Source organism: Netta rufina (genome assembly GCF_964035555.1).
Source record: "Netta rufina genome assembly, chromosome: 6".
NCBI lineage: Eukaryota > Metazoa > Chordata > Aves > Anseriformes > Anatidae > Netta > Netta rufina.
Window position 1 is genome coordinate 25,811,568 of NC_140129.1, and position 27,252 is coordinate 25,838,819.

Sequence of the window (27,252 nt, forward strand, 5' to 3'; positions counted from 1 at the left end):
AACAGGCCCTCGTTGTCCATAGAAATGGATAACCAAAAACTATTACTTGCATTTAACTTCTCCCTTCCTTCTTTTGATAGCCTAACAATTTGTCTTTCTTCTGCTTGCTCATGCAGGAACTACCTCTTCAGACTTAGTCTACACAACGTTTCTCTCATTCAGGTATGTTCACTTTTTACTCTTTTGTTTTATTTGACTTGTTAACAATGTTCTGTAGTATTAGATGTGTGTTTTCAGAAGCCTGTAGAGAGTAAATTTGCAGAGTGGTGGAGCAGGGAGAGGACAAAGTCAGAACCTAATGCTTATTTCCACTCCTGCGATAATGCTGGGGGAAGGTTCTTGTACACTTGCCCATTTGGACAGCGCTCTCTGCTCTTGATTCATGAGTGTTTGGGTGGTAAGAGGATGTGCCAAAAATATGGCATCTTAAAGGAACAAAGCAGGTAGTGTAACTGATACAGTCTTAAACTCCACAATCGATAGCAATCCTCCTTCATTAGAGATGTTGACAACACGTAGGAAAAGCTTTTACTATTCTTGTCCGTCCCCATTTTGAGTCTATGTTGGCCCTTGTGACCATGGACTGCTGAGAAGCTGTGTTTTGCTGAATGCGTTGCTAAAACCAGGGTTGGACTTCTGAGCATTCACCAGACGAAATGGGCAGCAAAATATATGTTAACCGTGGCAGAGCGGAGGCAAAGCAGCTGTAGTCTGAAGGGGTTTGCAAATGTCTAGCAGTATTAGGACTTTCCTCCCACTGCACCGAATCTGGAATTGAAAGGTGCAGCAAATATGGTTGATGAAAACTCCAATCTTTAAATTAATAAATACCTATGCTCTGGGAAATTTCCTATGTTCTGCAGTTGCTAGAGCACCAAGGATGTATTCAGCATTTTTCAGACAGAAGGAAGGGTCTTCTTGCCCTGCCTGGCTATGTAAAGAAGCCATTAGGCCAGTAGTGCCAGCTATTCCCATGTGCACAAGCCTTGTGCTGTTAGTAGGGGGTACAAGTATAGATGGAGAGAAGAAAAGATGTTTAATGGTTGTAAAATGCATTGAGTCTTCCTTTAAAAGGAAAACAAAGTCCGGAGTTACCAATGACAACAATAAAGAGTTAGAGAAGCTGATACTCCCATTTGGCAAGAGTTTTCCTTTGCAGAGCTGTATTAGCATGACTGGAAGGATTCCAGCGAGCACACAGGAGAGGGAAGTCTCTGTAGTTATGCAAGATGCCATACCTTCTGCAACGCCTGCGATCACACTGCCTGACACAGCCTCTTGTGCTCGTCAGATGAGGGGTCCCCTTTCCACCAAACCCAGTCGTGAATTTCCTTACACACTTCTGAAGTCAGGCTTGGCTCGGGCCCTTCTCAGCGCAGCAAGTTTCCTTTCCTACATGGCAAAAAATGGGAAGTCTCCTTCTGTGGCACCGGAGGATGCTGTGGGATCTCCGGGTTAACATAATGAGCTTAGTTTGCTCCTGCTTTCTGGGTGTATCCGGTCACTTTGCCAAGACTTTTTGCATGACAAAGAGAGCATGGAATTATGTTGACACACGTGTTGGGAATGATGGAAGCGATTGTTTCCCGACCTAATGGTTGCCTAAGTAGCTGCTTGGCTCGCCTCCATAAAGCACATGATGCGGCTTAGAGGCACCCCCTCCCACCTTCCCCTCGCCGTGCATCATTTTAAAGATCAGATCAGAAAGGGAGACAAGAAATACAGGGAGTTTGCAGTTAGATATAAGGAGAGCGAGAACTCAGTTTAAGTAATCGCAGTGCTAATTTGGGTTGGTTTGTATCTCCTCTTTGTAGCTAAAATACAGCGTGGATCTCGTCAGACCTGATCTGGGGGTAGTTTTTTTCCTTGAAACTGTGGTCGGATTTATTTCTGCTCATGGCACTTACTCTTCAGGTTGTCGGTGGTGCTGCATCTGCCCCAAGGTGCAGGATTGTGTTGGCAGGTGTCTGCTCCCCGGTTGTACTTCCATGAGGAGCGGGCAGAAGCATGAGAAGTTTTTTGGAGGCAGCAGGGCGTGCTGGCTGTGGGCAGAGCCTGGAAGCAGGAGGAATACACCTCTACAGCACTGCTGGGCAAAGTTTAAAGCTGGTTTTCACTGAGAGCTCTCATGCAATCTGCTCTGTCCCTAGGCTGTACCGTCCCTGGGGAAAAGCCACGGGTACATTTCAGCCCCACAGCAGTCACAGAAAGGAGAGGAGGCCGGGGGGCTGCTGTGAAGGAGACGATCCTTAATCAGCTTTTCAGCACGGGTGGCAACCGCCCCTCGCTGAAGCAAAACCCTGCTTCCACCACTTGCTTGCACAGCACATGCAGTACTCGGGGCTCTCATTCTGTAATGGGGAGATTTACTAGCCTGCTCTGCCTAATGCATGTTTTCCCTGACGGTTATCTTTTCTTTAACAAGAAAATGAGTATTTCCTGCCATTGAGCAGGCCATAAAGTTTTTCATCATAACATTACTTTATTCTACGCTTTTCAATGGGTATAAATTCTCCTTTTTCGGGATTATAATCCCCTTTATGTCTATTGCATTTCACAAGACCAGTGTTAACTATGTCTTTACTCACTGATTTTAGAGAGCTCCCAGGCTTTCAAAGGCTGCTTTTTCCTTCTACCTGTTGAATGTCTGTGGGTGGCTTTCATTTAAGCCCAGTGCTATTAAAAAGAGCAAGAGTTCTCCATGGACTTCAAGGATCTTTTTGTCAAACCATCACTCCTGAAAATACATTTTAGGAGTCTTTAGTTCCAGAAGCTAAAGTTCTGGTATTACTTCTGAATCCGAGTTGGACTGCCATGAGTATAAATCTGGCTTTGTGATCTCCCCAGAAGAGAACACCGTGGAGCACCGTGCAGCCATTCCACAGGGCTGGGGTAGGAAGTTACCGTCTTCGAACTGCAGAAGACTAAAAGGCAATAGTTAGCTTTATGTGGGCAAGGTACCGCATAAGACCCGTGTAAAAAGATAGCATTACCCAGTAGAGCAGTTGTAATTTCAGGGCAGAGGAGGAAGATTTAAGCATGTGTCAGCTTCTGGACTACGTTATACTTTCATATCGGGCTGTTTCTTTTTCTTTCTTAGCTCCCAACTCCTTGTTTTGGGTTTCTTCTCCTGAACTAGATGGTTTTATCCCTGCTATTCTGCTGTGTTCCAAACCTTGTTCTTGACATGGATTTTTTCTGTTGGTCCTGCTGAGGTTGTCACTCCAAGAACTGTGGCACCGAGCTTTTACATGAGAACTGGTGAGCAGAACAAGCTCGTTCCCTGGTAGAACAGTTCTCTGGGCTTTTTTTTTTTCCCTCTCTTTGTTTCTAAAATATGTTTTCAGCAGTTTTTCCTTTGGGACCTGAGGAACCTTTCAGCACTTGATTGTTATTTGCAAGACAAACTTTGGTGGCGGTTATTTTTTCTTGTGAGAAAAAAAGTTTGGCTGAATGTCAACATCCAGAAGGAAATTGGGGCCAAGGTATTTTGGGGATCACTTGTGATTTTGTTTGCCTTGGCCTTCCTTGCCAAAATTGAGGCACATTGTTAGTGAATTTCTAAAAATCAGCATCTCGACGTGCCCCAGGTGGGGTATCCAAAAGCACCTGTTAATTTTGGAAACTTTGGCATATAGCATTAAAATCCTTGCAGCGGTAAAGAAATGTAGTTTAAAAATGGATGCTGCTGTTAATCTTTTAGCATCTCTTTTATATAAAATCCATGTAACGTTCCGTCTCCATCTTTAAACTCCCCTTTTGTATGCATTATAAGCTCTTAATATGAGACGTTTCATAGAACACGTTTTTGAAATGATGTGCACTTGGAGCACATGCTGTTTAATTTATGCATGGGCCTGAAACAAGGTTAGCTCCTAATCTGCAGCTTTCACAGTGAGGCCATAGAAAAGTCTGTTTTATTCTGGAGTTTGTAATTAATGGAGTAGGTGGAAGGGTCATTTTAAAAACATAAGCCTTTGAGCAAATTTTAAAAAATGCACGATGCTGATTAGGTCTTCTTAGCAAGGAATGCTACTCTCTGGTGTGCATTAAAAGCAGGCTACTTGGCAGGCATTTCATAAATCCCAGTACGGTGCCTACCCCCTGTTCACCCCGATTTTACCTGGAATTTAAATTTCTCAATAGAAATGAGTGGGAAATGATTTTTCCATCTCCAAAACCTTTTTGAGATGCCAAGATATTTTGCACTGTGATGAAAATAAGACTTTTTGACATCTTTGTAAAATCTGAAAGAGAAGGAGTTAGACAAATGGTTGCTTGGGATGAAAATATACCAGGCCAGGTTATTTTCTGAAGTGAAAGTTATTTTCTGAATAGAAGGTTATTTTCTGAAGTTTCTGATTTCCCTTCCCATCTGTGACCAAAATTTGCCCTCTGAACCCAAGGGGCCCTTCCAGACTTTCTTCTAATAAGTTTAATAGAAGCTGTTAGGATTTCATAGAATGTTTTGATTCCAATTATTTCCTTTAATGGAAGATCTTTTGTGAAAACTCTCTAACCAGCCCTTTGATGTCTGTTTACTCACCAGTTATGTTATATCAGCTAATAGTATTTAAAATACTTTATGGGTATGCAGTCCCTTTCTTAAAAATAAACCATATTTTAACAGAATGTGAAAGAATAAAAGAGTGTACCTGTTGGAAAACTGTTTGGAAGATATGCTATTTCAATTTTTAATTCATGCTGAAGTTTTGAGGTTAAAACATGTTTTAATAAGCAATCTCATGTTTTGTCCTCTTGAGTGAGGACGAAGTTCAGGAGAGAGCATTGTGCTTCTCAGATGGTCTGAATTTGGGATGCTGGCCTGTGGGGCTACGCACTGCCCAGCACCAGCAGAGCTGTCAGCAGCTAGATCCCCAATTACCTAACTACAAAACATCGGGATGCTAAAAAACACATCAACTCCAAATGGATAAATTGGCAGCACGTACATTCCTGTGAGCACTTCGGAGCGTGCTACAGTCACCAGGGCAATACTTTATGAATTTTCAGGACTGCTGAAAGTATAAGGCTTAAACCCGAGCTGGAAGTTAGCAACGTGTCTGAGCAGCAGTAGCTCCGAAAGCTTCACATCATGAAGCTTGCTGAAATCAATTTCTTTCTGTTGATATCATGGGGTTTTGCAATGGGTGTTTTTCTTCAGACCTAAAATAGGAACGAAGTGTTTCCATATGGCCCTGTAGCAGATGAACTGCAGCTCTGTATCCAGTGCGTTTCCTGTAGAGACTGTTTTACTCCGGTTTTTCTGCCCTTGCTCTAAGAAGCAGAAACATCTCTGCTGTGGAGGGGAGGCTCCCAAAACCAAGCAGCTGCTCCTCAAGTCACACTTCCCTCCCTGCCAGTCCCTGGAGGGCTCTCTGCCTCTGTGGCATAATCACTGGTAAGCCGACAGTGCCTGTCAACAACATGTAGTTAATAATAATAAAACTTGCCCCTCGGTCCTAAATATGCCACGTAGCAGCAAATGGAACAGCTTTGGTGTTTTACACTTTGAATCCAACAAACCGAGCATTAAATTGTCAGAGAACCGTGGGATGGCTCGGGTTGGAAGGGACCTCAAGGATCGCCTGGGCAGGGCTGCCACCTACCACATCGGGTTGCCCAAGGCCCCATCCAACCTCACCCCCACAGATGGGATCCACAGCTTCTCTGGGCAACCTGTTCCAGTGCCTCACACCCCAAAAGATGTGGGGCTCGCAGTCCCAACCCATACTGCTGGCTTGGCCTGCTGGTGGCTGAGGGAAACTTCCCGTGCCCAGCGTATCTGTGTGCTGCTTGCTCCCTGATGAGACGGGGCTGTAGCACTTCTTCGTAGAGTGGTGTGAGTTTTGTCAGCAGAAAGAGGTGACCGTGTGGTATTTCACATTCACTTGCAAGCACATCCTTGAGTCAGAGCCATTCCCATTTTTCAAAATACCCTTTTAAAACTCAAGAAGAAACCATGTATTGACACGACAGCACGAACTTACGCATGCTCAAAAGCAGGCCCAAGTTTGCTGAAGGTATTTATCTGTTCAATCTAGTTGTAGTGTCAAGATTATCGTCCAATTTAAAATCCAGTTTGGGAAGTCATTTTGGGAAAGAGTGAGAACACTTTGCCTAGTCATATGTAACACGGAGCCACCTGACAGGAGCTCCATTTTGAGATGTTTAGGAATAAGCTGCACTTCCCAGAAGTCATTTTCTTAAAGGCAGTTTATTATTTGTTTCTTGCAGATTCCCAGATACTTCTTTGAATTATATGGTACATATTCCTAGATAAAACGTTTCTTTCTTTACTTTTAGGCCAATGCAGTTCCCTCATTTAAAAACATAATCAAAACCTCTACGAGAGCAGATGAAGTCTTTAATATGTGGCTCATAGCTGAGTTATGATTGTCACATATTTTATCAGTATGCTACATTTTTTATTAACAGATTAACATATAAATCTATTCATAAATCACCTTCTGAAGCTGCACCTCAAACCTCTCACTTTCAGCCTAGAGGTTTAAAGCTATTCCATAATAAAGCTTATATTGGCTGAACAAACTTTCTGGCAAATTCAGCTTTTTATTCTGATGGTTTCAGGTTCCCAAATCAAATCTATTCCCTGAATACACCCCTCCTTAAAATGACAGATCAAGAGCTAGACTAGCTTTCAGGTGCGGTTTTCCCTTTGCAGGATTTATTTAAGAGAGAATTTCTACCCAGAGTGGGAGGTGGCAGAAGAAAACCAGGCATGTCAAACTGGGGGTGGCCACGTCTGGAGGCCACACTTCATTCTCCAAGGACACACTCCTCCAACTGAGTGAGGACTGCAGGGAACTGTGGTGTTTAAAAGGCTCTGGCATGAGCTACTGGGAACCAGCTTCGTCCTGATGCTACTCATCAGCTGAAATGCAGAGAGCAGGGGAAGCAAATCTCTTGTCACACTCCGTGGTGTTGAGTGATTTCTGAACACAACATCCTCTCTGTCTGAGAGAACCCAACTCAGGAGTCCATTTATATCTAGCAAAGCTTTTAAGCTCATGTTTAGCTTTAAATAAATGCCTATTTTCCTTTGAGAATTGCCAAAGTTAAGAACATGCTGCATGCTCCACTGAGTGAGAATAATTTCAATATGTGCATTAATAGATTTGCTAAACTGTCTCAGAGCGCACTGCTTCGTTGTAATCAATACAATTGCCCTTTAAAATGAGTATTTAGGCATTAGGAAGTTCTCATATATATGTTTACATATACATTAACACATACATGTATATATGTACACATACACATGAGGATCATACATACATATATGGGGTTGTATAGCGTGTATAAAAGGTTCAGGATCCATTGCTTTTTGCATTCATACTTGGCACGGAGCAGGGCAGCTTGCTTGGAGCCAGTGAAGGCGAGGGAGACGATTTACATCCAGAGGGGAATGAGCCTGTTAGGCTCACAGGGCAGGTGAGGCGTGCAGGAGGACTGTCAGCTGTGGATTGTCAGCCTGCTCTCCCGGAGAATTTGTCAGTTGTCATTACCTCCTTCCCTGCCTCACCTCACTTAAATGCCAAAATTACTACAGAGGTATTGGTCTTTGTCAGCAAATATTATGAGCAGGATTCAGAAACTGAGAATTTAATTAGCTGCTGAAGTCACTTACTGATAACAGTGGCATATTGGGCTCTTTATTTGATAAAACCTTGTCAGGCATTTTATGTATAAGAAATGAAGACTAATGTTCTTATTCCTTGCAACTTACAGTCAGGACCATTAAACATCCTTATACAGAGAAGAAAAAAAAAAAAAGGAAAATGAGAAAAAGAAATCTCACGGACTTCTCATTTCTTGACACCAGCATTGCTTCTGTATCTTTGCCAAATGTATTTCAGCTCTTCCGTTTGCCCTTGTTTTCTTTGTGGGCAGCTTCTCACTTCAGTGCCCCAGGAGGCTCTCGGAGACCTGCGTGAGCTGGTGCCTGGTCCCCTGCCCTGCCCACGCCTCCATCCTCTACTGCTGCCAACAAGCCAGCTCTGCGGGACCTCCTGGCAGGCAAAGCAGCCTCTTGTTAGAGGCTGCACCTTAACTAGATCATCATTTATATAAACTGAGTTTAATACAAAAATATAAACATATAAATAATATAATTATTTACTTTACATTATTATCTATCACTATTTACTATTTTATTATTTTAGGGGTGTGGGGTATCCTTAGATATGGAAGAGTTTCATTCTCTAGCTGGGAATCCTGGCTTGCCACAAGGCAGAGAAAGCAACTCTTCTGCCCCAGTTAGGTTGGGATTGTTAATTTAAACTGTAAGAGAGGACGAGCTGATTGCAGCACCTCCACCTAGGAGCAGTGGATGTGGCAGCAGTGACCTGTTGAGCTTCACTTGCCAACCGAGGGCTCGCTGAGCACCCAGCAGAGGAGCTCGGCGAGCTGGGTAGAGGTCCTGGCACCCCACTGCATCTGCTGCCAAGTCAGAAGTGAGAGAAGTCCTTGGTAATACAAGGCACTGCGTCTCATAACACCAACAATGGAGTATCTGGGCCAATTACTGCAAAAAAGCATCTTTATTTATTTTTTAAGACTGAGAATACAGGGAAATATCTACGTTTTATACTCAAAGCGGAGCTTAAGAGAGATTTAAATGATTCATGTCCCTTGCGCTGGCTCTCTGCACAGGATTAACTTTGACCCTGATAGCATCCAGTCATTTATAATGAGAGCATTAAAAAATCACCATTTATTGATTTGCACCTCTCTAAGAGGACCCATGGATGACCTCATATGTTTCCCTTAAAACCAGCCGTTGAGCTCTTTGGAAAAAAAGAAATGAATTATTTTGTAGTAAATACATTTCATGTCAGCGCATGCATTTTTTCCCTGGATAAATAATCCCGGTTTCTCTGTTAGTAACAGTTTAGCCGATGTGTGTTTTACAGCTTCTTTTAAACGTAATGGTTCTGAATGACTAATAGGAAGGGGATTATTGGAGCCGGGAGCTATTCAGCAGTCACTAACACGGCCTGCACAGCTGTTACCATCCACCCAGGGCTGAGACGGGAACAGTTTGCTCATCAGTCCCTCAGGACATCGATCCTGTCCCAGCATGGCAGGCACAGCTTCCCCCCGTCCTTTGATAGCCTCGGAGAGCTTTGGCCTTGAAGGTTTTACCTGGCTGTACCTGCGAAGGAGGGTGAGGAAGTCTGGTGGTGGGGTGTTGGGTACCACCACAGCTTCAACAGTCCAGACGAACAGCATCTTACAGATACTCTACTGTCACTAAAACACTTCTTTCATCTAAAAGTTACCACACCGTGGTTATATCCATCTGATACGCTTTTATTGGTAACAGGACCAAGTGGAGACTGTGCTCTTCTGAGACTGGGGAGACCAAGCACGGGGAGTCAGAAAGAGACTCAGAGTCAGAAAGGAAAGAGATGTGCAGACAAATTGCTTATTTCTGTGCATTCTCTACGAGGACAGCCTGGATAGCATGGACAGGAGGCAAAGCATGGCTTGAGTTTTTGAGAGTGTTTTATTTCCTTGGAAGTAAAGAAAAAGGAATTACAGGGCTGCAGCCGTTTGGATAGGCTGCAAGGGTGCCCAAAGAGAAGAGCTTTAAGCTTTATTAGGCATGACAAAAAAGTTCTGAAGTTAGCCTGGGAGTATTAAAAGACAAACTGCAGTTGCCTAAGAGGAGAGGATTTTGATGCATGGGACAGAAAGGAATGATCAATGGTTCATAAATATACCAGTGGTAAACATGGTGACAGGAGAAAAAATGTATGTGGCTAATATAATTGTTACAAATTTAGCAGCTTTTGCTATGAAATCAGTTACCGAGGATTTAAGAACAAGGCTTTTTTTTTTCTTTTTTCTTTTTTTTTTAAGACAAGATAAATGTAAAAGCATTGAAAAACACCAAAAAGGAGTCTAACAGAAGAAGCACAAAGCAGTACTCTGCGTTAAGCCTGTTGGAGAATCAGTTTGTATTCCCCCATCTTAATTACAATCCGTATTCTCAAAACTCATTTGTAGAACGCTTGACCTTGGTGGAGGTCAGAGACAAACGTGGTGGAAGGGAGGTAAGGAAAGAGACAGGTGGCAGAGGGAAGGCAAGGGCAGGACTCGAAGTGAAGAAAATTGGAAAATAAATCCCGTGTTGGCAGGAGCAGGCAAACTGGAGAGCAGAACAGAGGAGCTGGGAGGAAGGAATAAAAGACACCGCATCAGAGTCTCCTTTGCAGGAGAAGGAGCAAATAAATTCCTTGTTGAGCTGGAGCTTGGCAGAGCTCACTACGGCATCAGGTGCTGACGTCTGGTGTTGGAGAAGAGGAGGCAAAAGCAAGGCAAACTGTGACAGCCCAAGCAGGGAATCTGAAGGCATCTGTTACCCAGCCTTGGGAGGAAGCTAGGTGGATTGATGCTACGCGCAGCAGTGGGCTTTGGCCACTTAGAGCAGGTGGGAAGTGCCTCCTGCCAGGCCTGGACGGCGTTAGGTACACCCAAACTTTTGGTGGGGGGGTAGGAGAGGGGCTGACAGCCATCTTCCCTAACCCAGCAGTCCAGTTTTCAATTAAACTGTGGAGCATTTCCATTCTGCAGTAATAAATGAGAGGCTTGAGCACTGATTCTTGATAGATCAACCACATTACTTTTATCCAGACTGGCTGCTAGTGCTTCACCGAGAGAAGCGTTCGATTTTATATTGATCAGGTGCTGAACTCAACCACTGCGTGTGCTGCTGGTGACGTGATGGCATTTGGAGCGTAAAGCTTTTGATCCAAAAGTAAAGAAAAGTGGAGATTCGGGTCCTGTCGGCCTTGTCATTTCCCCCACGACCACTGAAAGTGTTGCTGCATCTCACAGAGGTAAGGCCGCAGATAACTGTAGCCTGCTCAGAGCCTTCCAGTGTATTTAGGACTGGATGGATGTTGGCTTCACACCTAATTGGAATTGCTGGGGAGAGGAGTTGGGGGAAGTGTACAGGGAATTCAGCACTGTTGGTTCTTCACTTTCGCGGTATTTAAGTGTTCCTTGCTGATGGAGCACAGATGGTCTTAGATTAAGGAAAAAAACATGCCAGAACTGCAGGCTAGGTTCAGACTGGGGAGTTAAGCTTGACATGAAATAAGCAGAAGGCTGTAATTAGCTTATCAAGAGCATTAGGCACCTGGCGGAGGAAAGCAGGTATGAAATGCACAATGTAGCTATGGAACAATTAAAAAAGATACTGGAATCTGTTTTACGAAGCATGGGGGGGCTTTTCATCGCTGACTTCCTCTTCCAGCCCAGCCTGGTAGCATCTGAAAAGTTCTCCCGATTCTTGGTTATCGACGATTTATCAGAAGTGTTCCTGACAGCTTGTGGTTGTGAGCACCAAACCTCACAGAAACCAGAGAGGCTAAAGGTCAAAATCTAGGTGCGATGCCAAAAGTTTTCCTGGAAAGGTTGCACCACACGTGCTTGTGCACCATGTGCACTCCCTGACGGCAAGTATCAGTCATCTCGCTGCTCCCTTCTGTTCTTTCTGCCCGTTTTTTTTGCAGCCGCCTGATGTCTTGCACCCTAACCCCGGGGTTCAGGCTCAATGGGGCTAGGATTGCCATTTAATCGCAAGCAGAAATGCCCATCGGAGCTCAGCTCAGTGTTCCGCGTGCTACCACAGCACACGTCCAAAGCCTGCTGTCTAGGAACAGGAGTCTGGGTTCTTTCTCTAGATCTGCGAAACAAACAGAAATTCAGACATATGCTGAACTGAACAGAGAAAGTACAAAGACTCCTTTTTACTTAAGCTGAGGACTTAGAATTTGTTTTGCTCATATTCTTGAAGCTGAAAAGCTGTTATTTAAAATGGGGAAGAGCAGAAGGGAAAGTCTGGTTTCATTTTTGGTCCCCATGCAGCTTAGGCTCAGGCAGCATCTCTGTTCTTACCCTGCCTTGCGAAACTTTCCCAGTCTCTCTGGCTTGCTCGAAACTGGCCCTGGCTAATTAAAGTAATCTCAAAGCTTTCCTTTGGTCTCAATAGTGCATCTTTCACTTAATTAAAGATTTCCAGTGCCTTTTTTCCCTTTTGGTTGCACTACAGCAAGCTTAAGTGCACAACCAGAAAAGAATGTTGATAGGGTAAGTTGAATCACATGCACATTTTATTTGTTTAATTGCACACTGCCCCCTTTTTTCAAGCCAAGACAGGATTCAACCCATGCTCAACCTCTTATACGATTTTAATGAGAATATATTGCAGTGTTTGTCATCCGAAAGAGTATTAGGCCCCCACTAATGCAATAGATGTGATTTCCCTAAAGAAAAACAGGAGGCACAGAACAGTGAAAATGTCATCCTGAGTTCTTCATTAGTCTCTTTAATACTGCAAGATGTGCTGATTTTGATTCCTGAATCTCAGCCTAATTGTTGGGAGAATCGGATCCAAATTGGGCATTTCCTCCAACTTATTTTAGCTACTTCTCAAAGCAAACAAGTAAATGCTGAACAAGTATTTTCAGTGATGTAACCTGGAGAGGAATAAAGAATGCAAGACTTCCCCACTTTAGAAAGCTGATAATACACAGAGGTTTCACATGTGATTTGGTGATTACATTTTTGATTTGAAGCATATATAGGGAGATTGCTTTTCATAGCTGAACTCTTAATGTGGGTGTACAAAAATGCACTCGGTTGACTGTGCAGGATTTGTCCAGTCTGTCTCAGAAGTGGAAAAAAGAAAAGCGTGTATAGTGGAGAACCCTTAACATCTCTACATAGCAGTGAGCTTCAAAGAGGCACAATGGCAAAGAAACCCAGAGCAGAAAAATGAAGGAGAATAAAATAGCCTTGCTTGATGCAGAAGTACAAAGGAGACTATAGCCATGGTAAATTGATTTTGTACTGAATATGGGCTGGTCCATTGGGAGGGTTTTTGAACCTCCTATTCCAGAAATCATTGTGCAAAACAGTGAGAGGAGGCTGCTTAGAAGTCTTGTCACATCCATCAGTGGAGCACACAAAGAGGAAGGAGGGATTTAGCTGTGAATGGCGACTCTGCCAGAGAACATAAAGGGGTGGAGATGGACATCTTTTGGTGGTAGAGGGGCCTCGAAGGAGGAATTGTCCCCACTTTACCAAAGGCGACCATTGCTGTGACTCCATTCTTAGTGGCTTCTTAGAAATAGCTTGTTTTTCTTTGTTTGTTGCTACTGAAGAAAAAAAAAAATACAAAATCTGTTCTTTACAGAACAATTGGTGCTGGAGGTGTGAGAAAGTGCTGTGTGGTACCCACCTGGCCAGAGCCAACCACACCTTCACGTGCACCGGCTGTACGTGGATTCCTGACCTGTTCTCAACTGCAGTGAATTTTCCTTTAATCATTTCTGACTGAGTATATTTTAACTTCTTTATTTAGTTATTTCATTGATTTACCATATAATCTTACGTCTTTGTAATCTCCAGTATATTTAGTAAATGTTTGTTGTCATAAGCTATAAACTGAATGTGACATGGCAAGAGACCAAATTCTGCTGTGGATGTTAATTACCCAATATGCTAAAAGTCTCCTCTCAATTTCTGTGTGCTTTTGATCTTCAGTAATAGGTAACACTGTAAGTCATCCTTCCCTAACATCTTCCGTGCTGTTTTCGAGTTCTGGGTGTTGTCATTCATTCTAAACTGGCTACAGGCGAGAGCTTTAAGGTCTTTTTTCACTTCGCATGCCAAATGTCCCCGTTAACTAAGGCTGTCAATTTGCATTTGGCCCTATCCATGCTTTTGCACACTTAAAAGCAATAGAAATATCCAGTGGATTAACTTTTCAAAGAGAAGGTGAGTATTCCCATATAGCACTTGCAACTAAATCATTGCCGTGTTAAGCTTTCAAGCTACGTGAAGTACATCATCAGCAAAATGAAATCATTGCCGCAGACTGGCATTTTTCTTTACATAGAATGATAAAAATACAAACAGTAGATAGTGGAAACAGAAATCCAGTGCCATCTTTATCTCTGTTCTCCAGAGCTGCATCTTTCTTCCAAAGTAACATCTTGGCACGTTCATCTAACATTGCTGCATAAATATGTTGCTGTCGGAGTGCACTCAGCATATAGCCCCAGCACAGTGTGTATCCCTGCTTCCTTTCCCCTTATAGGCAGTGCTGCAATCCAATCTGCTGCTAAAACCTGTAATTTGGGTATCATCCCTGGCTGCCACGAGCCCTTCAGTCCAGGTGTAGCGTCTCTTAAGGCACACCCTTAGCTCCCTGTGTGATGAGGTCACCAGTGTCCTTGCACCCTTCCACCCATTTCCCTTTCTCTGGGACAGGAGCTCACTGCTTGCTCGCCAGGAGCCCTGTGCCGCTGGGATGTGCTCCCTGTGCAGGAGGGAGGCTGTGGGGGATTTAAAGCATTTTACTTTGCACTTGAGACAGGACAGAAGTGTGAGCAGAGAGGGTTGCCATGGCTGAGGTGATGTGCAGTGGCTCGTCAGGCTGGGATAACTGGATCAAAGGCAGAAGAGCTTGCCTGCGAGGAGGCTGAGCCCCACTTCTGGCAGGTGTCACAGCGGTGCTCCATCCAGATGTGCGCACAGTTGGAGAACATAAGGTGGGAGGACAGGCTCGTCTCTAAATAAGTGAAGCTTAGCAGTGAAAGCAGTCAGTCCTGGAAGCTCCCCACCCCATCTGAGGGGTGCAGATGTACACCAGTTTTGTCATCCTTGTGCAGTTGGTGAGCCGGGCTGAGGAACTTGAGACCATTGATACTGCATTTCTCATGCTCAGGATGTGGTAAGAGTTCGTAAGATGCAGGGGAACATGAACACCGAAAAATGGTGTCCTTTGGAACTGAGCTACGATCTGTTGTTAAAATGAGGCAGCCCTTCTTTCTGATGAATTTTGCCTTCCTTACTGCGCCCGAGCATGGCATCCCCTTCTGTTCTGGTGCGGAGTGGTGGTGCTCAGCAATCTACAAACACCAGGCCAAAATCCATCACCGGACAGTAAGAGCCTGATGTTTGTTCACAGAGAACAGATCGGATTCTGAGATGAAGGTTATGGGAACTGGGACCCACTGGTTTTGCCCGTTTGCCAGCCTTTGTCTTCTAAGCGTTGGATTTTGAGGCCTTCCCAGAGGGTTGTGGCCCAGCCACTCCCGCAGAGCCATGCAGCTGGGCCCGGCTGCTGATGCGCGTGTTGGGTACCTCCTTTAAACTAAACTCAGAGCTTGAGTTTTACTGCAGCCTGAAGGCTCTCAGATCACTTACGGGAAATCAATTAATTTGATAAAACACCGAGCAATTCTCTTCATCCAAGTCCCCCCCATACAAATTGACCGAATCCTGCGGCCATCCCTCATACCTGTCACTGCACGCAGCGGTGACCTGCAGCATGTGTGGTGCAGGATGAAGCAGAACTATTTATTGAAGCTTGCCATTATGTCATTTTGGTATTAGTTATCTGTTTATCAGGCATGTTTATCACAGTTTTAATGAATTACCTGCGTTGGAACTTCAGAAATGGCCTCTAGGGTATTAAGCTCCTGCGCTCTGTTATGAAGAAGTTGGATTTCAATAAGTTATTATTTATAGAGCGCTGTAAATGTGCCTCGTCCTTGAGAGACAAAAGCCAATGCTTCAAAAAGGAGTTTCACTTTCCACTTTTAGACTGAGGCAACAGGTCTTTATGGAGAAGTCCTGGAGGTTTTAATAGGGAAGAAGTAACTAAAATGGTGTAGAAATGTTTTTTTACAATATGCTTAGTAGAAACCTAAGTTAAACAAGAACCTTTTCATGGATTTTCTGGACCCAGCCTACAGAAATGACTTTCAGGGAGGTTTTTATTTCTTAGTGCTCTAAGACTCAGTGCTTACCAATTTGTTTGAAATGCTGTAGAATTTGCCTGGGGGAGGGTAGATTAACACTGGTGCTGTCTTCTGTGGAGACTGCAAGGTATATAGAAACAGAGAAATAAACTTAAAAATGGATTTGTCATAATTTGCAAGAATTCTGTGGCTTGTATTTTAGAGGTACAATACGTGTTTATCAATATGGATGAAAAGGCTAAGGCTGACATCATGTAGGGAAGTAAAGTGGCTTCTGAATTGTCACTGCCTAAAGGACTTGTCCTGCACCCTAATTTAGCAAAGTCCTTAAGTATGTGATTAAGCCAAACTGGCCTAGTAGGGCATGTAAATATGTCCATTGAAGTTGGCAGTATTACAATGCAGTGCAGAAGCAAGGTCCCTTTATAACCCCTGTCCCCAGACTTGGAGAAGAGTTTCCATGCCTTGCTGTGAGATGAGCTGCTCAGAGAGCAACTTCTAAATGTAAATAAGAAATACAGATTTAGGGCTGGTGTAAGGAACGCAGGAGGGGTAATGGAAATGGAGGCCCCTGCTGCTAGCAGTCCTGCAGGCCTGAGGCTGGCGGACACAGCGCTGCTGCTGCTGCCACCATCAGCAGGAACCCGAGGAGCTCAGCACCTGGGAGAAAATGCTGGGCTTCTCACAGAATCAGTTCCTGGTTTTCTGCCATAAGCCTGTACTTGTTTGTTCATCTCCTTCCAAACATACACCGTGCACATTTTTGTGTTACACTTTTTCCCCATAACAGGAGAGAACAGCATGATTCCCGGCCTGTCTGCAGGCGTGCAAGGCTGCCAGTAGCTTGTACAGAGCATTTATTTAATGGGAGTGAGGTTGGTAACAGATGGATGGGTTTATATTAAGAGAGTTTAGAAACTAAGAATGGGTTTAATTTACCCGATAAATACGCATGTAACCTATTCTAGTCCAATCTTCCCTTTCTAGTTTTAAAGCAGTGCTCAGGTTTTGTGCAAAAAGCTCCAGCAACCTCTGTTGTTTAGGTACAGTGCAGGGATTAGTCTGTGCTTAATCTATTAAATTCACATGTGGTGGTTGAAGTAATTATAAATTGCTGGCCTGAATGTAAAAGCTGGTCCACAGAAGTTGAGGAGATTTTCACATCAGCATGTGAGGATGCACATACCTATTGATAACAGGACTTGCTACTGACAGGCAGGTACTTTGGATGCCAACACTGGGATGTGCAGGTAATTAAATAAGTGTATCTAGAAAGTTTCTCTCAGCAGTGTGTGCTGAATAACTGATTTGACGGCTTATGATGAGCTAGAATTTCTAGATCAGTGTTGATCTGCAGCGTGAACTGGGAGCAAACCGTGATGCTCATAACTTATTAGGAGAGACATTCTCTTTCTTTTTGCGGCTGGGTGTAGCATTTGAATGCTTAGATGTGCACTGAGCATAGCCACTGTAATGCATTTCTGTCAATTTTCTTGTTGGCCAGCGTTGCACTGTGTGCATACACATAGTTGTGTGACTGTAGTTGTTCTCCTTCATGTGATTTCCTAAAAATGCTTACATAACACACGCCTCCTCCCCATTTTTCTTCTTTTTTTTTTTTTTTCTTAAAAAATAAAAAAGAGCCTGCAGAGAGCTCAAGAACAGACATAGGGATGGATGTGAAGAAGCAGCTATCCATGCAAATGTGCTGAATGGAAGGCCCATTAATTGCATTTTCAGTTCAGAGACTGAGTTGGTAGCACTCTCGAGCCTATCAGCGCAGATGGCTGGGCAGTCCTGCTCATGGTTTGTGTGGCTCTTCCCTTACACAGCAGCTGCAGCCCTGAGCTGCTTGTTTCATTCATACAGCATCTGAATCCAGTGCTCATCCATTCTGCACATGGACTTTGTGGTTGTACAGGAGGTGCTCGAAGTGGCTGGGAACACCGTTACAAGCTGCATTTCTATGGGAGATGCAGAAGGGAAGGGATGCTCTAGAGCTTGTAAGGAGCTGGTGTGAGGAGCTGAAATGCTGTTGGTAAGGATGTAAGAGGAGGAACTGCTGATGTCCTGCCACCCTGACAACCTAGAAATGTGTTTGCTTGGTTGCTTAAGCATGTAGCAGGTAGAGAAGGAGCTAGGAGGAAGAACATACTGTCCTGTATTTGTCTGTAGTCTTGCTGCCAGCTTTGTCATATCTTCATCCAGGCTGTTTTCCATGACCCATGCCACCAAAGTTGTTTTTTTGCTGCATGGGTCCAGAGGTGTCCACTCTGCTGCTTTTGATGAGCAGATGTAGCAGGAGATACAAAAATAATCCCAGATATGTTTTCTGGGAGCTAGGAAACTTAAATGGCACAGACAACTGAGAAAACAAATTATAAATTCAGGATGATGACCCAACTGTGTGACCAAAAACGTCTGGTGGATACATTTTGTACCACAGCCAAGAGTGCAGAGGCAGCTTTCAGCAGGAAAAACAAATAGTATTCATTTGGTTATAGTTTGAGTTAAGGGCAAAAAGAATCTAAGGCAGAGGAAGATACTTTAATTTGGGAAGGAAAGGCTTGGGCTGAGCATGCCAGTGAGATGCAGGAAGTAGAGCGCCAGCATTGCATAGGGAGTTTGCACAGAAAGCCCAGGACAACAGAGATGACTGGAGTAGGATCTGAAAAGACAGCTGACCAGTCAAGTAAAGAAACCAAACAAAGCTGGAAAGCTTATGCTAAGGTGCCAAGCTCAGAGATCTGAGGTTGCCCAGGACCTCTTGCCAGCTCCAACCCAAAGGCTATGACCACAGATGTATGAGGGCTCCGGAGAGCCTGGCAGAAGGACTTGTCTAGGCTTTGGGTCAGCTGGCTGGTACATGCTCATACCCTGGAGTACGATATTTAAACACACATTTGCTGCTTGGCCTTGTAATTATGTTTTTATTATCGACATGATGTTCTTTGCAGGGTCATGAATATTTTCGTTGAGTCACTAGAGGTCATTGGAGTTACTCAGCCCTCAGACTAGTTTCTCCCTGTCCCACCAAAGATTTGTGAGACTTGTAAAATATGCTCCGGATTGCCATATAGCTTAATTAGCCTCTGAGCTCTAATGAAGTGCGCCCTGACTAATGGTGCAGTCACAAACAACATGTTCCTGTAATTTGGGCCGTCACCAAGAACTTCTGTTATCAGTAGACTCATCAAGGTGGTGCTTCGGAAAGCTGAAGGGCACTGTTGCCTGATGAAATGCAGCGTTTCGCACCAAGAACATAGCTGGAGGGGATCGGTGCTCTGACACGAGCTGTGTTTGCGACGTGCCGCAGAGCCGTGGCTGCAGGTGGCTGGCAGCAGGAGCGAGGTGTCCCTGAGGAGCCTGTATTCTTCTGCTGCTCTGCTGCGATCCCACAGGAACCAGAGCACTGATCGCTGTAGTAACCCACGATTTTTGTTTTCATTTTGGCCTGCCAAGCGCTGTTAAGTTAAACCAGGCAGTGTAATGGAGAGTGCCCTGTCCCCATTCCTGAAATGGAACAAAGAGACACCTCATAAGCGATCTGTTTTCTGGAGTTGTTTTATATTAAGCTTCTCAAAAATTGATCCACAGTCCAAAACCGCTGTGGACAGATGAACGAGGGCCAGAGCTGGGACTGGAGATCAGAACGCCGCCGTGTAGTTGTTTTGCAGATGTCAAGGCTTCCTGGGAGTTGCCAGTCAAAATTTCTTGCTGTTCTGTAACAGCTTATCGCAGCGAGCTTTCTCATCTGATGACATATCCCCTCTCAGGATATGGCTACACGATCCTTTCCAGCAAGGACTCATCCCAGCTCTCACACAAACACTTCTGAGGCACAAGCTTTTGGCCTTCAGCCTGGCTTGGACTGCAGCGCACGGGAGCTATTTCCCAAGCGACTCCCAGGGAAAGATCTCCGCTCTTCCCTTCTCCCACCAAACCTCTGCATGTGCTCATAAAGCTTTACTTAAGCCAAATTGAACTGAATTTTCAGCGGATGGACAAGATAGTGTTTTTTGGAGTAAGGAAGAAATACGCCTTCTCCAAAAGTTAGATGTATAAATGCATTTCCTGGGCGGTGGCCATATTTCTTGTGGTTATGAGTACCTTCATGGCACTATGGTGGAGTTGTTTGTTTGCTTGTGTTTTGGGGGGCAGATTCATCCCCTCTCCTTGGTAGTCTCCTATCTTTCTCCAGCAAGAAGCAGGATTTATCATGTGTCAGGGGGACAATTTCTATGGAAGACTGGGGTTTAAAAAAAAATAAAATTGGCTGCGCTGAAAAAGTTCAAGAAGAGTTCAGATCCGGGCCAAACTTTGAAGCCATTTCCTGTGTGGGTAATGTACTGGGAAAAAAAAGAAATCTGGCTCTTTTAGGGGAGCTTTGGATCTGTATCTGAACTTTGCAAGCATGGCCTTTCCCTGTGAAACAAAGCTATTTTTCTTGTTCGCAGAATGATGTATTATGTATAGCATGGATGTTTATATGTATTTTCACCTCCAGCTAACAATACCTGCTTGGATTTGTTAGAACTATTTTTAAAAAGTACTGGGGGGAGGAAAAATGCAGAGGGCATAGAACGGTTGGGTATGTTTCTGATTTTTTCTTAAATCTAAAAGTTGTAACACAGCTTTGCTGGTCTTGACCTTCCTTGCGAAGGAAGGGGCCACTTTGCTCTGAAGGAGCTATGCAAGGCTGGCTGGGGACTCCCACCAGCTCTTGGTCCAGGTCTTGCAGTCCCCAGTCAATTGGGCCCACCGCATTTTACTCCACCTCAGGGTCTGGCCCCATTTCTCCGACATCACCAGTCACCATCCAGCCTTTCTCCACTCTTCTCGTCTGTCTGGGTTTTGCTTGTCCACACACAGTTCTTGTTTTATCCAGCTCACGTCACTGCAGGGTTACTTAGAAGGTGATAATCTTGAGGGTAAATTTGAGGAGACCACCGCATCTGTAGGCAACTACTGGGTTTGCCGTTGGGAAGGTTTTTATTTTGGTGATGAAGGCTGGTGGTTTTATACAGCACTATCCTCCTCGGAAATGGGTGAGGACTCAGCATATGGGACTTGTGTCTTGGACCTTCCAGTTGAATGATGACCAGAAATTTTATTTACATGTAAATTAAAGCCTTGCCTTTGTTAACATTCCAGTTGCTTCTGCCTCTGGACATTTCATCTATTTATCATTTGTGTGCACTGTGAGCACAGTGGGAGCGAGATACATGTTTACTGTCACAACACCTCTTGTAAATTGGGCTGTATAAATTTCTGGAGATGCTTGTTTTTGGGAGTCTCCAGACGTGGTGGTTGGTGGCATTGTCGTGTGACTTGTGCATTTTGGTTTCTCAGGCAACAGCATGGGGTTCAGATGAAGACACCAGGAGGTCCTGTCAAAGTAAAGGGAAAACAGAGGTAAGTTTTCCTTTGCTACCGACATGCTATGGGTGAATTTATTTACATCATTCCATTAGAAATCCCCACAGGGAGCATCTGACACCAGCTTGAGCCCATAAATCTGCAGCTGTTCGGAGCTAGTACCGCAAGTGCCTGAGCACCACAGAGCAACCATTTCAAAGGCTACCTGTCCAAGTTATTAGACTTGCACTACATGAAATTTAAAGGTAATTTCACTGCTGGAGAGGACTCAGTTTGTGACATATCAAGGATCAGTGTGCTGGCAAATCCAGGGAAACATCTTGTAGTGGGTCTGAGGCTGGTCAGGTTGGCTTAGTCTCAGTACTCAGCAGCGAGCCGTTGGCGTTCGGCCACGTGGGCCTGTGTCTGATACTTGTTCGCAGTTAGAGCTGATTTTTGTATAATTCCCTTGAACATGAGAACCGAATCCGCTAGGACACTGCAGTTCTTTTCAGGTGGAATGTCACAGAGCTCCTTAGGAGGCCGGCGCAGTCTGCTAAGCTGCGGTTCAAAACCAGAACTGTTTGAACTAAGGCGTGCTATCTCAGACATCTGAAGTTTGCAGGCATTTCTGACTGAAGCACAGGTCCTCTTCTGCCCCACTTCTGAGAAACTGAAACAAAACCATGTACTGAAAACAAGAAGTATTTTGATTTTTCAAATGTGGTGTTGGTACTGTTCAAACACGTTCAGGCCTCAACTGAGAGGGTGTCCTGTTGTCCTAAATACTATACCACAAAGAGTTTTCAGTCTAAACCAAAGGAGTTGGAAGATAATCATGATCTTTGCTGTAGACTTGGACAGTCAAGCAGAGAGTGCTTGTGTGGCTTGCCCAAAATCTGGAGTTCTGCCAAGTTCCAGTTCAGTGCTTCAAGCATGGGATTATATGATTTTCCATTGACCACATTCATTTCACATAATAAACTGTACGTGATTATTGTGTTAACTTGCATATACACAAAAATGTCAGCTTGAATTTTGTAGGATGAACAACAAAGAGCTTCGTGTAGTTTTGGAGAACAGGAATATCAGTATCCTTGAACATGTTTTAGAGTTTGTGGAGGGACTGCTTTGTGTAGGAAAATGCCAGCCACTAGAAGAAGAACCCAAAAGAAGATGAACAACATTAAAAAACTCTAAAACCCAAGACACGAGGAGTTTTTGAATTTGTGGTCTTTGTACTTTAAAACGTGTACTCTAAAGAAAGGATTTTACTCTTTACTCCCATTGTAAAAATTCGTGAACCTTAGTCCATTGTTCATGAAGAATTTGAATTTATAACCCAGAATTATTTTGTCAGCCCCCAGATAAAACCCTTTTAGATTCCATGCATTCAACTGAACAAATTCTAGGATAATTTCAATTTATTATTTTTACTGTCATGCCAAAAGAAAGCAATGGTCTGAGCATTTTTGCTGCTGCTGCTGCCTCCACACACTGCGAAGAGTCTGCCAAACATTTCATGAGGATGGTGCTCCAGACAGCTGAGTTTATGCTGCTTGTTATCCAGAGTTTAAAATTGTTTGGTGGGTGCAGGAGCCTTGGATGTGCCGTTTTGAGAAACAATAATTAATCAGATTGTTAGACACTTCTTGACATACAATTAATGGCAAACAGAGGTGTTGACTAAGAGTCTGACAAGAAGACATGGAGCTACGAAGAAAGGCAGAAGGGTTCTGCAGTAGATAAGTAAACTCAGATCTCCCAAGTCTGTATCTAGTTTTGCCTGTATGTCCATGGATGAATCCCTCCTGGGAGTCTACACATTCACTGCTCATTACACTGTAGAGAAATGACTTAGTGCTAGCTCCAAATACCACATAGAGCTTAGCAAGCTGATGAACAGCTCTACTCCAGCTGAGAAGTCCAGCTCTGACCTCGTGTCTTTCTTTGGCTGGGTAAATGCATCAGGCAAGGGCAACACAATGTGAATACTTCTATTTATGCTGTGTGATAGTGGTACAAGAACCAGAGCTCTGTCTGCCTCAGCTCTGCTTTGTCAAAACTTGACTAATGGCAGTTTTCTACATAGCACAGATGATTTGATGATAAATGTGCTCAGAATTGTCAGGCACTGAGATATGTGGTGATAAAGGCTAGAAATAAGGAGGACCTTTGGCTCTTAGATTAATTCACAGTGTAGTTTGGGTAAGTTATATGACTGGTTCATTTTCCTTACCCGTTTAATAATGTCTTTATTTTAAGATGAAGTTTTCAAAGCTACCTAGTGTATAAAAATGCCTTTTTCTTATGCCCGTTGAGTATCTAAATTGGATTCTCCCTGCTGCTTAGAAAATCTCCTCCTAAAATGCCTGGAGTTTTACCATAAGGAAAATAAGAAGTACAAGAGCAAAAGCTACAAAATGCATATCACGGAAAGATAATTACCATGGCATGATGATCACTCCACATTTGAGTACCAACTGGACAGAGAAAAGGGAGATGAGAAATCTGGTTCCCAGATTTAAGGCCACTAGGTCTTTTCCTCTGACACCTTGTGTAGCTCTGGCCAGAAGTTTCACCTGCCTGTTCCAAAACTGAGCTCAGTAACTTGTCTTTGGCTGCTGCACCTTCCTGAGGAAGGCAGAAGGTTTTGAATCAAGCAGGCCAACTGCATGCTTTGCTGGCTTGATCAAATGGCCGATCACCTTCACTGTTAACAGCATGTACTTTATTTCCTCTTTGAATCTGGCTTCAGTTTTGGGTGTCTGTGTCTCTTTTTGTCCTTCTCTTCTAGATTAAGGAGCTCTTTAGTTACCAATATTCTTTTTTTCTTGATAAACCATTTATATGCTCTTGTCAAGTCAGTACTTAGACTTTTTGGTAATGTAAAAAGCTGAGCTCTCCAAGCTGTTCTCTAACTCATTCCTCCACTGCTACTGAATATTTTTGTGTCTGTTTTCTGCACACTCCAATTTTTCACCTCTATTCCCACGTCAATCTCTAATGCCTGAATGTGATTAAAATAGTCTTCCACCTCTTCTTCGCCCTCTGTTCATGTACTCAGCAGTTCTTCTGTCACAGGAGATCATGCAGAATTGCCTAGTCACTGTGACCACTAAATCCTTCTCACAGTTGCTAGTTCGGGGATGTAATCTCCCGGTCTGTACATAAAGTCCTTTTGTTCCTTGCCTTTTAATGTATAATATCTTTAAAAAATGTATTTTGTTTGTTGGGTATAGCTCACCAACCAGCCTAACATATATGTCTGCTTTGGCCTCATTGTAATTGCTATTTTTCTGATCGTTGGGTTATCCACAAATGCTGGTTAGGAAAAATGTTGATACTGGACCTTGCCATCTGGGTCCCTGCTAGAACAGCAACTTTGTGTATGATTTTTCTCAGAGGACTTCATTTCAGTCCATGCATTTATCAGATTTTAATCCTTTAAAGTACATGTACTTGAACTTGATTTTAAAAGTAACTCTCTACTATATGTCATGCGGTATTAAAATATACACTTCAGAAAAGTCTCTTTCATTTATATTGCTATTTTTGTCAACCAAAGCTTGTGGTTTCCTCAAAGAATTGTATGTGCTTTATTTGCCATGTCGCTGGAGATCCATGCTGGCTTCCGCTAGTAATTATTCCTATTTTTGCAGCATTTATAAAATGCATCCTGATCAGCACCTTAAAACTCTCCCCTGGAAACCATCCACCATACTGAGAGAGACTGCAGAGAACAAAATCGGTGTTATGCTGCCTTTCTTTCTGCCTTCCAAGTGATATCACCCAGAGGTTGTAGTTAAAATGAGTGATGGATAGAGTGCAAGGGGAAGAGGTGCCACTAGATCAAAATGTATTTAATTTCATTAGGAGCTGCTCAGCTTCTAGTCTGTAATTGGTTTGTCTCTGCATAACAGCCCATCCACCACATCTAAGGAATTTTGCCTGACATAGAAAACTGTGGCTTTCTAAACAAGCGCCCTTTGGTCTTTGTCTTGTCTGAGCATAAAATTATTTGTTCACTTTCCCAAAGCAGCACACCGCCATTTCAAAGAGAAGGGAACTGTTTGTGAAAATGGCAGTGCTCCAGCTCTTACGTGCTGTCCTAAGGACTTTGGGTAGCAAGGGGAAAGATGATGCACTGATAACACTTCTGGAGCAAGAAAGAACCAAGGGAAACATCTGATAGGAATCCAGCTACTGTTTGTCCCAGACTGGCTGTCTCCCTTTCCTTGTATGATGTCCTGATACAGGCGGTTCTTGGATTCACACAAGGTTGCAGGGAAATCCTGGCCCACGGTTTCAACCCAAATAAATGGGTTTGGCTCAGAAGTTGCTAGGCTAATGGAGGAATCTGCTATTTTAGGCCTTCGAGTGGCTGTCATTCAGAGGATGTGTCCTCTGGTCACGTAATGTGGCTGGGAATCGCCATACAAAGAACAGGCACCCAGATCTGACAGGCACCATATCAATCCATGGGTAACTGCGAGGCAGACAGATGGTTTTTCTTCTCCCCTTTCTAGCTGTTTCTAGAAATCTGAACCTCCATACCTACTACTTCTGCTAAACTATCAGCCCCCTAATTTGATTTGAAGTCCATTAAAGAAAACTTGGCTGGAAAAATCAGTAGTGATTCTCTTTGGTATTTATGGCACTCAGAGGAGAAAGACAGCTTGGTCAGGGTGTTGGCTTAGGCTGATTAGTAAACTATTTGTCCAAAGAAATAACATAGATATCTAGAAGCATGTTAATAACACTGCTCAAAAACGTCAGGTTATGATTTTTTTAAAAAAATTGGGATGAACTGCAACAAATAAATATTTGCTGTACTCTAAAATGTCATTAAGGGTAAACACAGAGTTCTGGCCGGTTCTCTGAACTGCAGGCTGTACTTCAGAGCCAGTGTGTTTACTTTTATAGTAATAAAGGGCTTTGGGCATGGCTGGTGTAGCTAGTAAGTGTAGCTGAACAGACCAGAGCATCCAGTGGTTGAGGAGCAGGGAGTGCTGTGGGACCTGCCAGATCAGCGGAGGACAGAAGTCCTCTCTTCCCACCACGTGTGTAGACAGCAGGAATAATCTGGCCGGCCAGCAGTGCAGGAGCCTTCTCTGGGTACAGCTGCCAGCACACTGAGCCGTGAGTGTTTCTGGTTGATCTACCCCCGGATGCCTCCCGATGTGGCTCCTGCTTTCTCTGCTGGCAGCCTTGCACAGTGCTGCTGGCTGCGCTGACACCGAGCATCGCATTGTCCTGCTGCATCGCTGGGGGCCAAGCCTCAGGAGTAACGTGCAGGATGACTTGCATCAGTAGGGAGACAACCTCCCATCATGGCAACATCTCCTGAAACCAGAATTCCTTCCTTTTTGCAGCTTCTGGATTTTGTTAGAGTCTTGTAGATGTGGCCAGCAGGAGCTGAATGGAAAAGAGGAGCTGGGTTTCAAAGAAGTAACCCCTGCCTGTGCTGATCTAGCTAGGGAGAACAGGCAGGCTTTGGGTCGCTGTGGACCAGTCTTTATGAGTTTTTGGTAAAACTTACTGTTTCTACTCGAGATGTCCTCATTCCCCACATACACCCCCCTCTACCTGTTTTATCTCGCTGTGTTCTGGCCTCAGTGAACTCCTGGCAGTGAGCTCTGCAGATTAATTGCACGTTGTGTGAAACTATTTTCATTATTTTGTAGCTCTGTTAGAAGGCTGTAGCTGCATCTTTGCCAAGTTTCATCCTATTTCTCCTCTTAAATACCCTGGCCTAACCCCAAGATAAATTTCCATATTCTGAAGAGTTTGTATTTCTTACTGAGGACACCAGACAACCTGAAACAGCTATTTTCCTGATAGAGCATGTAACTGTGTTTTTAGTCTATGATCAAAATGTATTGGTATGTGATGAAATACTGTTAGCTAAAAAAAAAAATCGAAAATCAAAAAGCAGATCTCAGAAAACAGCTTGAGTGGTTTATTCAAAGTAAAGGCCAATTAAAGCAGTGCCTATATACGGTTAGGCCTTCAAAGGAAAAATGCCTCTGTACAATGAGATTAAGGGCTTATAACATTTCAGAACTCCAGTGTTCGGAGATGACAGATG

General features: G+C 43.8%; 1 protein-coding gene across 2 annotated transcripts in view; it reads left to right on the forward strand.

The window, feature by feature from the left end:
* SEMA5B (semaphorin 5B) overlaps positions 1–27,252 on the forward strand; it is a 260,389-nt gene that overhangs the window by 155,827 nt on the left and 77,310 nt on the right. For both annotated transcript variants that reach the window (XM_084289290.1, XM_084289291.1), the window contains exons 6-7: positions 117–162; positions 21,156–21,218. In XM_084289290.1, coding sequence (XP_084145416.1) covers positions 117–162; positions 21,156–21,218 — 109 coding nt within the window. The remainder of the gene's footprint in view (positions 1–116; positions 163–21,155; positions 21,219–27,252) is intronic.